Raw genomic sequence first — 15,157 nt, 5'->3', positions numbered from 1 at the left:
CTTGGGAACTGAACCTGCAACCTTTAGGTTACAAGTCCAGCTCCTTACCCATTACGCTACACTGCCGCCCTTTCATCACGGCTGTGCGATAATGGCTGGCCCTGTCTTGCAGCTGGATGTACTGGACGGACTGGGAGGAGGATGAGGTGAACGACAGCATCGGGAGGATCGAGAAGGCCTGGATGGATGGGTCCAACCGCCAGACCTTCGTCACCTCCAACATGCTTTGGCCCAACGGGCTCACCCTGGACCACGGGACCAGCACCATGTACTGGTGCGATGCCTACTACGATCACATCGAGAAGATCTTCCTCAACGGCACCAGCAGAACGGTGACTCACTGAGGCGTGCTTCCGTTAGACAAAAGGGATTCAGTACAGTTGAGATTAATTCCATTGAGCCTGTCTTCCATTACTCGCTGTCATTTGTCCTCAACATACAAATCAGAAAAAAATAAGAGCAAGTGTTTCTTTTTCCTTCATAAAAAAGGTTAGGGAGTTGATTGTTGAGCTCACTGATTGTGAAGAACAAAATTGTATTTTTCTTTTCAATAATTGCACTGAATTTAATCAGCATTCGTCTTAAAATTTGATTACAATTAGAAGTTTTTTTTTTCACAAACACATTTTAGAAGTTAAGCAATCATCACTAAAACTAACTCCCAACTGAGTTTGTGAAGAAAAATGGCAATGCTTGTATTTACATGTCAATGTTAAGGACAAATATGACTGAACAGAGGTCATTGTGTTTAACAAGTAAAGGAAAATGTGGACTGAATTCCAGCCCCATTATTCCCTAATTAATAAAGAAAAACAGACTTACTGTGTATATGAGTCTTAAATGTCACCTTAAACTTATGGACATGTGACACGGTGGTGCAGTGAGTAGCACTGTTGTTTGGATGTTTGCATGTTCTCTCCGTGTCACATGGGTTTCCTCCAAGTACTCCAGTTTCCTCCCACAGTCAAAAGACATGCAGTAGGCTAATTGAAAAGTCCAAACTGCTTGTTGGTATGAGTGTGTGAGTGAATGGTGTGTGGGACGTGCAATGGAGCAGCGACCTATGCTCCTACCCAGGTGGACACATAGAGTTTTGTCAGACATTGTGCAGACAGAATAGACTAGAATTGAATTGAATTGAATTGAATAGAAAAAACTTTATTAATAGAAAACTTTATTATCCATTCCTGGAAATTTGTCTTTGGCTTTGCCCTGGCTGCATTAACTACAATATTTACCAAATTGCAGAGCGTTTGTTTGAATACCCTTTCTCAAGCTGCCAGATGTTTGTTTTGCTTGAGTCCTCATTGTTCTTAATTTATTTGTTTTATCCTTTTTAGGTGGTCTATAACGGCAAGGAACTGAACCACCCCTTTGGCATTTCGCACTACCGTAACAACATCTACTGGACAGATTACATGAACGCCTCCATCTTCCAGCTGGACCTGTCATCGGGCGACGTCACACTGCTGAGGAGGGAGAGGCCACCTCTCTTTGGGCTGCGGGTCTACGACGCTCAGAGCCAGCAAGGTACAGCGGTGTTACACAACACTACGCAACACGGTACGACGATGTAACATGACACAGCATAACGTTTCATAACATAACAGAACACAACACAATGCAGTGCAGCATAACATTACACAACACAACACGACATGACATGACATAGGGTAACACTACACAACACAACACAGCACGGTACGGCAGGGCAAGATACAACAAAACACAACACAATAAAACACAATGACGAGAACAGGCCATTCAGCCCAGCAATGCTCTCTATTTTCCTGACTAAATTGTACCTAGTGCTCTGATTACGTACAGACTAGATAGTATCTAACACCAGATCAAGCCTGGTCTTGAAAATACCCAGAGTTTCTGCCTCTACTACGTGAGCTGAAAGGCTATTCTACACAGTCACAACTCTGCATGAAAAAAGTCTTCCTGTGTGCGGAATGAAAAAATGTGGAATGTACCTTTTTTCTAATTTCCATTTACTTTCCCTTATTCTACTGACAGAACTAACAGTAAGACGCTGTATGCCATGTTTAGGGGTGTTACTTTAGCTTTCTGTGTGTGTGTGCTGTGTGCCCAAACATAACCCAGAGAAGGGCAGTCTGAACAGCAGTGTGTGTGCATCCTGTGTGTGATATGAGACACTCAGAGGACACGTGCAAGTGAAACACCAGCACTGTGAGCAATAGTGTCAAATAAAACCACACAAACGGTGGCAAAAAATGTCTTCCAGCCCTCGCACGGGTCTCCCATTTTATCACTTCAGAAGATGAAACTCTTGTACTTTTCAACAGAAATGAATAGTAAAACACAATACACAGCATTCAGTCCCTTTGCGAACATAAATGAATATTTCAGGTGTAATTTCATCCCAGTTAAAAGCAGTTACAGTAGGGCAGCAGTGCATTATAATGTTTGGGGAGCTAGGCTTGTAACAAAAAGGTTGTTCATTAGAATACCAGGTAAGGCATTGTGCCCTTGAACAAGGTACTCTCTTAAGTCTAAAATTGCTTCATTAAATACCCAGAGGATGAATTTCAAGTATATATTCAACAGTGAAGACCAATTTTTGCTTTTCTACGACAGGACAGTTGCCACGTCAACTCAATGATAATGTTGTACAGAGGCATAGATCAGGAGTGCATTATTTTTAAATCACTGAATATCCCTTTGATCATGGTCAAGTCAAAGTGGGTGGATGATTGATGCCTGGATCAGGCTGTTCCTCAGTCCTGAGCAGATGGGATAGATCAGCCACGGAGAGATCAACAGCGACACTTAAGGAACTGCAATGGCGTCAACAAAGAATAATGCTTATAGGCCAACTACATTTATTTTAGTCATCTCTCTACAAGCGGTCAATAAAGCCTTAACATCAGTCCGTTATCATACTGCCCCTCCCCAGTAATCTACGTAATTAGGCACCAACGATGACTGACAGGGGTGTTCCCACACTTTTGCATGCTGCTGTTGGTGCTCAGAACCACAGATATGAACCAATATTTTTGGTGTCGGACGGTAATGTTTTTTTTTTTTCTCCCCTTAAGCAATGGTGAATTTGAATGAGTGGTTGTGATGATGTGGCCTCACGCCAGCCTCACCGCCTCACTTTCATTTTTACACTCACCATTTCTCTGCTCTTTCAGTCACCTAAGGACTTCATGTTATTTCCATTTCAACTGCTCACTTTATCAGTAAACACAAACACACGTAGTTGTTCATTAACTTATACATCGTTTATTAAGTGCACCATCCATTGTTCAGCTGATTTGTTCTTTCTGTTAGCCATTTTCTCTTTTTTACCGTTTGAAAACGGTTTGAACCGTGTGTGCTATGCTGGAGGCGCCGCCATCAAATGCTCTTATTATTTCCTGGATGCAACAGTTGCTTATGTCTGAACAATCTTTCAATTTCAAATTCCATGGGTTATTTCTTAAGTGCACCTCAGAATGGTGAGACATTATTTACTTTATAATAATTTTCATCGTAAGTTTAATAAATTCATTATTAAACTTATATTCTGTATTGTGTGGTGATGTTTGGACTCATTCCCAAACATACTATCCATACCTTAAATCAGCTCCCTTGTCAGTTATTTGGTACAGTCTCTTGGAGGGAAATTCTAATTGAACTCCCTATTTAAGCAGTGGGTTTTGGGACTGCAGGGGACTGGTTAAAGTAGAGGTACCGTATGTGATGCTTAGTGAGCTGTTGAAGCGAACGTCTATTGTACTGTCTAGTTAAGACTGGCTGTTAGCCTATACATTTCTTAAGGGTTTTTATTTATTTATTTATTTATTTATTTATTTATTGTCTTCTAGTCTTTTGTTGTTTATTCTTACATTTCTGAGCACCTGGCACTTTTTGCACTGGATTTTGTTGTCCTGCGTGCTTCCCTACCCACCCCCCTTGACCAACTACATCATTCTTTACAGTGGTAATGTATGGCATCAAAGTAAACGGTGTCAGCGAGAATAACTTTTGAATTGGATGAATTGGATTGATTTTCCTTGCTGAACAAATAAATTGTTAAAAATATAATTGTCTTACGTGAGTCAGCAGTCTGTGGGTGCAGCTTTTTCCAAGTGGACTGTTTGCATAAAAAAAATTATTGCGTTTAGTCTGTCCTCTGCTCTGATGTCACGGTTTTGCTGGTCCACCAACCAAACCATCACCAGACCAGCACTAACCACCGTGAACCAGCTTTGACCAGCATGGAATTCATCCTGGTCTCAGCTGTTTTTTATTTGTTTTTTTTTTAAGCAGGGTTGTGTTGTAGAAGGGACATTTTTAAACATGCCAACACATTACAATGAACTTCACAACAATGGTGAAACGCAATTAATTACCATGCTAGCTTGTCAGACCAGAAATATTGTGTGGCACCAAGAGGTGACAAATGATGATGATGTAACCAAACAAGCACGATGATGATATAACACAAAAGCTGCAAGTCACTGGATTTTAAGTCCGTAGTTCTGTTACATAACGCAGCGACCACAACTTTTCTGCAAGCTACCATGTGACTGCAGCGGAGCTGATTGGTCATCAGAGTGCCATAGCACCACCAGAAAATCTGCTGGTGAACTTTGAATGCCTCCTCTCCATTCCCATGGGTTATGGTGAAAACGCCACTGTGCTGTTCACGCAAGTGCGGTGCAGTACAGTGATGATCCCAGCCATTGGCGAAACACCTCGGAAACATATACTGCATACTACCAGAACAGAGACGCAGATCACGTCATTTTTTTTGCAGATTTCCACTTCCTGTCTGCGTTTCCTGGTCCCCCCAGACCGCAGGTCACGCTCCAGGTCGCTTGGAGACGATCGCTGCGGGAATGGGCGTGGCCTTTTCATTGAATTCATCATCAGTGTGCCTTTTTATTTTTATTTTTTTCTAATTTACGATTTTGAGTAGCCTACAGCAATTCCCTGGACTCCTAAAATCCATATTTCATCTATGACGACATTCTAAAATTAATTACAGCGTGTGCTCGTTAAAGCTTTATATTCCTGCGAGTAACATATGTTCAATTCATTTTATGAAAACAGCGGGGGCTGTAAAGTAGGAGGTGGGTAAACCAATTCATCGGCTAGAAGTACACTTGCCCTCTAATGAAACAATTCTGGTTTCAAGCCAAATTTCAGGACATACCCTTTCTGTTTTTCTCAGTTTCTCCAGGATAACATTTAAGAACATTGCTGGATCTTTATGACCACAAGCCTAATTTCCTTCCACAGCTAAATGGAAATATTGATTTATTTGAATAATGTTTTTTTCATTTTATTTTTTATCCTGGCCACTGTGCTCTTGTTGCGATTCCTATGAGCTGCAAATTAGTGTAGAATTTAGCTTTGCTTCATTTGGAGTGTAGATGTTTTTAGACATCACATCCATTCTTTTAAATGAATTAGAGGGCTGCCTGTCATGGGATTATACTGGAGTAAATCTCCATACAAAAATGCATTTCATCCTTCCTGTGGGAAAGTATATGGAAGGGTAGGCAAGCAATACTGAAAAAGCCAGGAGGATTTTGATCTGAATTCGCAGCCTGTCATGATAACTTAAGCTAGCAATTTCTCCAAAGCTCATGTCACACAAAAAATATTAATTGGATCTCTCTCCTTTGGGTATTGCTGATTGGCTCCCAGGAAACAGACGGCTTTATCTCATTGGCTCAGGAAGTGCACATTGAGTTTTCAGGGGACTGAATTCTTGCATTTGTTCCGTGCTTCCGCTGTAAAGATAGTTTTGCCATGTTTCTCTTTCATCTCTCAGTTTGCTTAACATCTGACCACAAGGATAATGATTCATCAGAAAGGATAAAAAGGATAAAAATATAGACCGCTGGCACTTTCAAAGCAATGTCCTCCATAATCCGTTTCATGCATGCGTCTATTTGTGAGATGAATTGAGAAGCTTCAGTGTCATTCTCACAGGACAGGAAATTGGCTATGGACACTGTTCTGCTTTCTCAATGGTTGTTTGATTTTCTTCTTGAGATCAAATAGTCCTCTGAAGGGAGATATCCTCCTGAGACCTCGCAAAAAAAAGGAAAAAATATTTTAATTTTTTTTACATAATACAAGCACCTTGGATGACCTGTTGCAAAGATTTCCTAAAAAAAAATTCTATTTTATTTTGAAAGTCCCTAGTAGTGTAGGATGCAGCATAGTAGTTCTTGAAATTAAAACCAGATACATGTGTCCCCTACAGGGGACAAATTTTAATTTCTGGTGCTTAGGGGAATATGACAAATCTTGTACTGTGACGAGGGTCCAGCGGAGCGCCTGAATGGGATGTGTTGTTGTGCTTGTCGTCCAGGGGATAACGCGTGCCGTATTAACTACGGGGGCTGCAGCACCCTCTGCTTGGCCGTCCCGTCCGGACGGGTGTGCGCGTGCGCCGATAACCAGCGCCTCAGGAGCAACAACGTCTCCTGCTCAGGTACGCCCTGCTCGGTTCACCTTTCCCAAAACCCGAAACAAGGCCCAGATTCGTCCCAGCCGACAGAAATCTGTACCCGGACAACCGAAATAAAAACACCAGAGAAAAAAAGATAGGGCAGGATGCTGCGGATCATGATGTACAGTATGCGTATGAACATTATAGCGCATAGTGCAGCTACGGTAAAGTTAGCGGGAAGTCCGCGCTGCTGCAAGATAGGACAGGATGTTGTGGGTCATGACGTATGCGTGTGAACATGTATAGAGCATAGTGCAGCTACGGTAAAGTTAGCGGGAAGTCCGCGCTGCTACAAGATAGGACAGGATGTTGTGGGTCATGACGTATGCGTGTGAACATGTATAGAGCATAGTGCAGCTGCGGTAAAGTTAGCGGGAAGTCCGCGCCGCGCGGCCACGGGTCATGCCGAGAACGCGAGAGTGACCGCGGCCACGCCTTCCTTTCCGCAGTCAGCGCGACGGAGGCGGAGCCCCAGGGGTGCAAGGGCGGCGAGTTTCGGTGCCGGAACCAGCACTGCATCCAGCTGGCCTGGAGGTGCGACGGCGACGATGACTGCTTGGACGGGAGCGACGAAGATCCTCAGATCTGCCGTACGGATCCGCCTTCGGTGTCAGAATACTGAAACACTCTGAACACTGCATGCCGTGAGAGTTTATGCTGATTAACCCTTCTGTAGGCTTACTATATGGGAAGATTTATTGATGATGCTGGATAACTTCACCTTTACTGAAAGGACCTGATGACATAATCTCAGCCTTTTATTAAAACCAACCACACAGTTTTTTTAGAAAGAGGTTATTTGAAAAAGAAATACTGTATAGTCCATTCTGCACAATATAAGGCACAACTCGAAGTCGACATCCGGTTTCATCCATATTTCTGTAGAGTAGGCTATATTGTCTTACACTTGGTGTGATTCAATGTGTATGGGTAAGAGAGGGCATGGATGATAGCCTGGTGTCGCTGAGGACATCAGGGCTATAGTAGCAGGGAAAATTATGACCGAAATAACAAAAATAGCAAACAACCTTCTTGAAAAAGTATGCTTCAACAAAAGCTAGCTGTTATTGTAATTCACATCTTGCCACTTGTTCTGTTAAAATGTAACAACAACAATAGCAGCTGCCACAGCAAAAACAACAACAACCACAGCAATGTTATCATTTTTCAGTAACCAAAGAATTTTATTTTTTATTTTTAATGGTGATTATTTCTTATAAGTTAAGTCAAGCTTTGAAAAGGGAAGAGTGCTTTACAACTATGGTTTAAAAAAATCTCCAAGGATTAATCCAGTAATGCGCAAGCTATAGCCTGGAGCAAAGTGAGAAAGTTACACAGACCTGAATGCTGGCCTGGTCCATTGCAGATAACCGCAGTTGCCCGGGTAACCAGTTCAAATGCCAGAACAACCGCTGCATTCCTAAGAGATGGCTGTGTGACGGTACCAACGACTGCGGGAACAACGAGGACGAGTCCAACTCCACCTGTTCAGGTACGTCCTGCTTTGCAGCCTCTACAGGTGTGCCATATCAAGTGTTCACCCATACATATCCCACAATCCTTTCCCCACTGTGAAAAAGTTAAAGCCCACTTCTCCGGGTGTTTCCGTTCAGGGATAAGGGATGTAACTCTGGTCTGAGATCTTTTAAGTATTCCAAAATAAGCCTCTCTTTAATAAAAAAAAAAAAAAAAGTGTTTCTGTGTCATCACGACTGAAATATCTGGCATCTACATCTGTTTTGGGATTTCACTGGGTGACTCCAGGGCAAAAGAAGAACAGACACGAATATTCCATTTTCAGGAACATATTCCTGCCCAAACCTGCGTGACCTCAAATCAGATCAAATCCAATCTATTTGTTACAGTGCATTTTACAGCAATGTGGCACAATGCGCTTTACAGTGGATCCTGGCCTAAACCCCATGCAAGAGCAAGCCTGGTGTGATGGTGGCAAGGGAATCACTCTGTAGGTGGGACAGATAGGAAGAAACCTTGGAAACAGATTCAACAACGTGTTTCCCAAAGGTTACTGAGGGTTGGGGCTTTGTTAGGGACTCATGCTTGTTTTCAAGTAAAATGTTTGTTAGGTTTGAGTTTGAGCCCATGCAAACTCCATCCAGTGCCTGCTCGGGCCAGTGCGGTCAAACTCGGTGCTGTCGCATATTCAATTTAACCTCTGTAGTCTCCAGGTAGAAAAAGCTCTTTCTGTATTGCATTCGGGCGGCAAAGCGGTGCAGTGGGTAGCACTGTCGACTCACAGAAAGAAGGGCATGGGTTCAAATTTCGGCTTGGGGTCTTTCTGTGTGGAGTTTGCGTGTTCTCCCCGTGTCTGCGTGAGTTTCCTTTGGGTACTCCGGTTTCCTCCCACAGTCCAAAGACATGCAGGTAGGGTAACTGGAGACTCTATATTGCCCATAGGTATGAGTTTGTGAGTGAATGGTGTGTGTGCCCTGCGATAGATTGGCGGCCTGTCCAGGGTGTAATCCTGCCCCTTGCCAATGCACACTGGGATAGGCTCCAGCACCCCCCGTGACCCTGCTCAGGATAAGCCTAGTATAGATAATGGATGGATGTATTGCATCCTTGTGTCCTTTATCCACATGTAGGCCATAATGTAAATTGTCAGGCAAATGCATGCAATTAGGCCAAGTTTTAATATATAGAAAATGAAGCTTGTTGCAGTCGAGAGCACTTCAGGCAAAAGAGAATCAACAGAAAGCCTAGAGCTTCAGCCTGGCTTCGCAACTTCAAATAATCATTTAATGTATTTAAGTACTGATATTCATTTTATTGCTGATAAGGACTGCAATGCTTATTAAATGCTAAGATTAGGATGATTTAAGTGATTTATGTAATTTATTTATAAGAAAAAGAGTTATAAAAAGCAGAGCTTTATTAACAAAATCATTTCCATACATATTGCATGCCTTTGGTCACTGTCATGTAAATGAATATAGGAAAGTAGTAATGTTTAGTTCTTTGTCACATACCCACGCAGTCACGCATGCAATGACTGTTTGAAGTCTGTAACCCATAGACTAGCTGCTGGGTATCTTCACTGGTGATGCTCTGCCAGGCCCGTATTTCTGACATCTTCAGCTCCTGCTTGTTTCAGGGGCCAGTTGCCTAAAGTTCTTTGGATTCGGATTGGGTGACGGTTTTTGGCTTTGAAAAGCTTAGTTGCTTTAGTTGTATAATTGGGCCCATAGTCATGCTGCATGATGAAGCACTGTCCAATGAGTTTGGAGCCATTTGTTTGAACTTGAGTGGATAAGATGTTTCTGTACAATTCAAATTTAATTTTGCTGCTGCCATCACCAGTTACATTATAAATGAAGACGCCCCACCACCATGCTTCACAAATGAGATGGATATTGGGCATTTCTTTTTGGCCTCCACACTTAGCTCTTGCCATCAAGCTCGTACAAGTGAATCTTAGTGAATCTGATCTGTCCACAAGACCTTTTTCCAGAACTTTACAGGCTTTTTTAGGTACTGTCTAGCAAACTGCCCAGCCAATTTGTAAAGCTAAATAGAGGTTTTTACATTACATTACATTACATTTATTTGGCAGACGCTTCTATCCAAAGCGACGTACAAAAAGTGCATTTCATGGTCGTAGACAACTGCTAAACACAGGTTCAGTAAGGTACAATACTTATTTTGTACAGCTATTTCTAGCCAAGAACACAGTTTAGTTCACACAGTGAACACTATTCAGACCTAACCTAGGTTTTTTAGGATTAGAATATTAGGATATTAGGATACATTAGGATATTTTTATTTTGCAGTGTAGCCTCTGTTTGTGTAGTTCTGTTTGTGAAGACCTCTGTGCACAGTGGTCACTGTCACATCCACACCTGTCTCCTGAAGAGTGTTTCTTATCTGTCAGATAGGTGTTTGGTGGAATTTCTTCATCATGGTGAGAATTATTTGGTCATGAACTGTAGAGTTTTTAATAGACAACGAAAGGCAATCAAAAGCCAAGAACCAAGATACTGAAGACTCTGCACTTAGGAAGCAATTGAACTCACCTGACTAATTAGAAACACCTGTAATTTTCCCCAAACATTATGGCGCCTTGAATATATACATATACATACTGTGTGTGTATATACTGTAGATATGTATATATATATATATATATATATGTATAGTGGTTCCAAGAAGCTGTCCACCAGGGCCCCACAGACAGGTATGTCCACAGCTGTAGTGCATTGTAATCACTAGTTGTGGCCTATTAACTGTTGGTTCACAGGTCTAAAAGGGGGAGCTTTGGGGAGCTATGAGAGGAACGAGCGCTGTGTGGGGTGCAAGTTTATGTTTATGGTTTTTTAAATTCATTTTTTCTTTGTAGAGTTTGGTTGCCAGATTGGCCTTTTTGTGTTAAAGTTTCCTATCGTTCTGAGGTTTTCACCAATGAAAGGCAGTGAGCCAAACACTTCTTTTGTTTTTTTCCCATCTGTTCACCACGTGAGCAGTGGCCACCCCCAGACCTGCCTCACTGTATATATATGTGTGTGTGTGTGAGAGAGAGAGGGACATATATTCTTTTAGGCGTCACAGAGAAATAATTGGTGCCAGCTTTTCTAAATCAGAGGTTGTAGGTCTCAGTCCCAGGTGAGGCACAGCTATTGTATCCCTGAGAAAGGTGCTTGACCTGAATTTCTTCAGTGCGTGTCCAACTGTGTGAGAAAGTAAGAAGGTAAACTGTGTAAATCACTCTGGAAAAGAGCATCTGCTCAGTGCCTGGGATATACATTCCAGCTCTTTTGGAAGCTGAACAGATGCCAAAGGGAAGCCAATCGGCTTGCTCCATAAGTTATGATGAAATCAGTGAGCCCAGCTGTGCTGTCATGCAGCGGCAGTAAAAGCAGATGTTAGTTGTCAGATGGAAAAAAGTGAACTGGAGACGTATGAAGGTAGCAGTCTCCGTGATTCTTGCTAGGTAAATAACGGGTTTCTGTAATTATTTCACAAATGTGTGATTCCAGTGACGTGTTTGGGTTTAATCTCAGTGGTTCTGTTTCAGCTGAGTCCTGCCAGCCCAGCCAGTTCCCCTGGGGGTCTAATCTGTGGTTCTGTTTCAGCTCAGACCTGCCAGCCCGGCCAGTTCTCCTGCCAGAACGGCCGCTGCATCCCCGAAGCCTGGCGCTGTGACCGGGAGGATGACTGCAGAGACCAATCAGATGAAACCTCTTTTTGTTGTGAGTCACTGAACTTCCTCTTTCCTCTTAACTGCACTATTGTTCCTAATCACCCTGAAATGTACATAATGTACACACATATACCTACAGACATGCATGAACACACACACACATACTTTCACACTTTCCTCATAAACACACAGACACACTTCCGCACCTCCCTCACATAAATGTGTACACACACACACACACACGCACACTCATATACAAACACACGCACACTCATACACACACACACTTTCACACCACCTTCGAGGACACACAAACGCACGCACACTCCCAGACCCACAAACGTGCTTGCAGGATGATGAAAGTGAATCATCTGATCAAAAAGCTGCTTCACCATGAAAGGTGGACTGTATGGGTTTTGATAAGTAGGAACAGGAAGATTATAGTACAGAATTAGCTACAGTCACAGATAGGCCACTGAACAGTTTCAGACTGCGGGCCTCCAGTCTTTGATACTGAAAATGTACTGTATAGCTCCGCAGAGGAAACGTCATTAGCTTCGCTCTTTGGGAATGAAGCAGGCACGCACACTCGGTCACGCATCGTGGCATCGATACTGAGTGGACTTGAAATGCGTGCTCACTTCTGTTCGGTGTCAAGCATGAACGACCCTGGGCGGCTCTTTACGTGCGCTATATTTAGCCCCTGGCTGCCAGAAGAGCACCCTTACGCCTCTTGGGAGATCGGTATGTCCTTTCAGGAAAGCTCCACTGCACACCGCTGCTTCTGAATGAGTGCAATATGAGGCTGTTCACTTTTCTGGGGGACTTTGAACACATAAAGATAAAACAGAGCCGCTAGTTTGGAGACTAGCTGCATACTCTGTAGCAGATAATGGATTAACATACAGCGTGCCAAGTCGGAAGAAATAGGCTTTAGCCCACCCCGAGTTCTTACTCTCGTAAAAGGGCAATAACTCGGTGTGCTTTCATTACATCTGTCCCGCTGCCTTCATTAAGCAATTTTCATCCTTTATAATTGTTTTCAGACTAAGATGAAAACGGAATGTGAGGCATCATTAATATAATATAATAATATAATATTCTGAAATCAGTGTAAGCTGTAACATTTTCATCACATAGTTCAATGAATTAATTCCGTAAATAGCTCAACTGCACTGTAGCTGTGAATACTCCCATTGGGTTCTGAGTCAAAGCTGAGTAGAAATGTTAGGTGACACGCGCGTTGCTTCCTATCCATTTGAGCCTGATTAGTATTCTTCAGTGCTCCGGCATGGCTTGGGTTCATTCCAGTCGATTATTTTATCCGTCCTCGTCTCCTTTGTCCTCGCGCGACCCAGCAACAAGGAGGGTCCCAGAGGGGACTTCGGCGAGGAAACACGAGCGTAGCCTTTGAGGAAGTCTTTTTTTTCTGAACATGTGATGTATAAACGATCCACCCATGGATCCACATCTACACATCGGGCATGTCTTTAATGGGCTTCAGACAGACTGATGCATTCCTGCTGCCTCCATTCCTCCATCCTCGTATCTCATCCTTACACCTCTTCCTCGCGTCCTCTGTTGGGTGGAGCTAAGGAGCGAGGAAAGGACACAAGGATGATATGCAAGGAGTGAAAATATGAATGAAATATGAAAGATGAATGAATGATGATTGTTCAGTGTTAGCTGAGCACGTCATGCTGACCTTGACTTTTGGTGGCTGTGTGTATCTCTGTGATCACAGAGCAGGTTCATAAAACAGAGAGTTCATAAAACTGGGGTGAGACTGGACCAAAAACACTGGTGCTCGAGGGCCAAGAAAAAAAAGAACACAAACTTGAGTGGGGCAGTATTTGTGACAGTTAATAAAGCATATACAACTCCATGCCTAGCTGGCAATTGAATGTTTAATTATTTTGCATTTTACAATTTTCTCAATGGCTAAGGCACATTTTCCCAAAACTGTAAACACAAAACCAAAAAAACACTTATCTGTACCAAGCTCAAACCAATGACAAAATCAAATGCACTGTACTCAAAATCATGTTATCTTCCATCTATATTAAAATTTTCCTTCAGAAGGCACAAAGAAGCCATCATGTGCACAGACACTACTGAATACCCTTTACGCACTGGTGAGGTCTATTCAAAACACTACTATAAAAACCTGCTACTGCAAACAATCAAGGACCATGTGCTTTTTCAGAACAACCTTTATATATTTTCAAATTTGCATCATCATGCTACTTGTAAGATTCATACATTCATACATTACATAAGTGTGTAGGTAAAACACAGTATCAAATATCAAGTACAGTACAGTAAACTAGTTGGGTGAAATGTAGTGGGTAAATGTAAAAAAAAAGAAGAGTACAGTAAAAATCCCAAATATTCATCTGAGTAAAATGAGGAATAAAAAACAGTGCATAAAGAAAGAAAGTGTCTCTTGGCTGGGGCAGGTCAGAGGATTACAGGCACGTCACAGGCAGTGTTAGCCCTGGCCAGGCAGCGGGGGAAGTACCCCATGGTAGGCCCTGGCCAGGCAGCGGGGGAAGTACCCCATGGTAGGCCTCACCCACCCCTGGCAAGACTGTCAGGTAACGTCCCCATGACCCTCATCTATCGGCTGGTGAAGATTTTCCCGCTCACAGGGATGTCCGCCATACCTTCCACCACGCTGAGGAACTGCTCGACGGGCTTTGAGCAGCAGATGTTCTGTGTTGTATGGGCCCAGGGTGGCCCAGGGTGGCATGGTGGTGGAGGACCCCAGGGTGGCACACAGTTTGGCATCCATGCTGGTCAGAGACATCCACAATGGCCCGGTGGCCAATAATGTTCCGCCCTCTTCTCCTCCGTTTGGTGAGGTTAAATCCTGCCTCATCGAAGGAGATCCATTCGAGGGGTGTCTCTGGCATCAAGCTCAAATATTCTCTGCAGAAAAATATGTGATTCCATATATTACCGTTGAGACCGTAAATCACTAAAACACATTAGGAAAAGTAGGCCATAATATAGCCTGCGCAATATACCGCTGAATACATTACCCAAAAATACTAGATGAAGAATTACTTGCACGTAATCCAAGCGCTGGTCTTTGACTCATTCCGAAATCCTCTCAAAAGGCCTATTTTAGTCGTACTCTGTTGCGTCGAAGGATGTGATCAATGGTTGAAATGCTGATTTGTTCAATTCCTGGAAATATACCCTCCTCTTCAATAACATTGCTGGCAAGTTGACACCAGTTTCTTGTTCCTCTGCCTCCATAAATTCACCATCTCTCAGTTCTGCAAAAATAGACGTATTGGTGGGCAAACGTCATCCATTTTTAGAAAATATGCATGCCACTCCCAAATTCATGTGATACAGTACAGTAATATAATGCTTTTCATCACTCAGCTTGACACAGTATCACAGTAGAGCAAACAGGTAAGAGAGCAGCGTACAGATAGTAGTAAATTACCCGCTTTCTTCTCCAAAGGTCCGGATTATAGATCAACTCTAATCTGGCTCAACTC

The 15,157-nt window shown here is 42.9% G+C and overlaps 1 protein-coding gene across 1 annotated transcript in view; it reads left to right on the top strand.

Annotated features, from left to right (window-relative positions):
• Positions 1–15,157, top strand: part of LOC135241237 (low-density lipoprotein receptor-related protein 1B-like) — a 457,371-nt gene that overhangs the window by 212,725 nt on the left and 229,489 nt on the right. Inside the window, exons 14-19 of the mRNA XM_064311460.1 lie at positions 113–332; positions 1,341–1,530; positions 6,344–6,466; positions 6,934–7,074; positions 7,851–7,976; positions 11,575–11,691. Of these exons, the coding sequence (XP_064167530.1) occupies positions 113–332; positions 1,341–1,530; positions 6,344–6,466; positions 6,934–7,074; positions 7,851–7,976; positions 11,575–11,691 (917 nt within the window). The remainder of the gene's footprint in view (positions 1–112; positions 333–1,340; positions 1,531–6,343; positions 6,467–6,933; positions 7,075–7,850; positions 7,977–11,574; positions 11,692–15,157) is intronic.

Source organism: Anguilla rostrata, chromosome 15 (assembly GCF_018555375.3).
Source record: "Anguilla rostrata isolate EN2019 chromosome 15, ASM1855537v3, whole genome shotgun sequence".
Lineage (NCBI taxonomy): Eukaryota > Metazoa > Chordata > Actinopteri > Anguilliformes > Anguillidae > Anguilla > Anguilla rostrata.
Note: the sequence above shows the minus strand (reverse complement) of the source record. Positions and strands in the feature narration are given on the sequence as shown.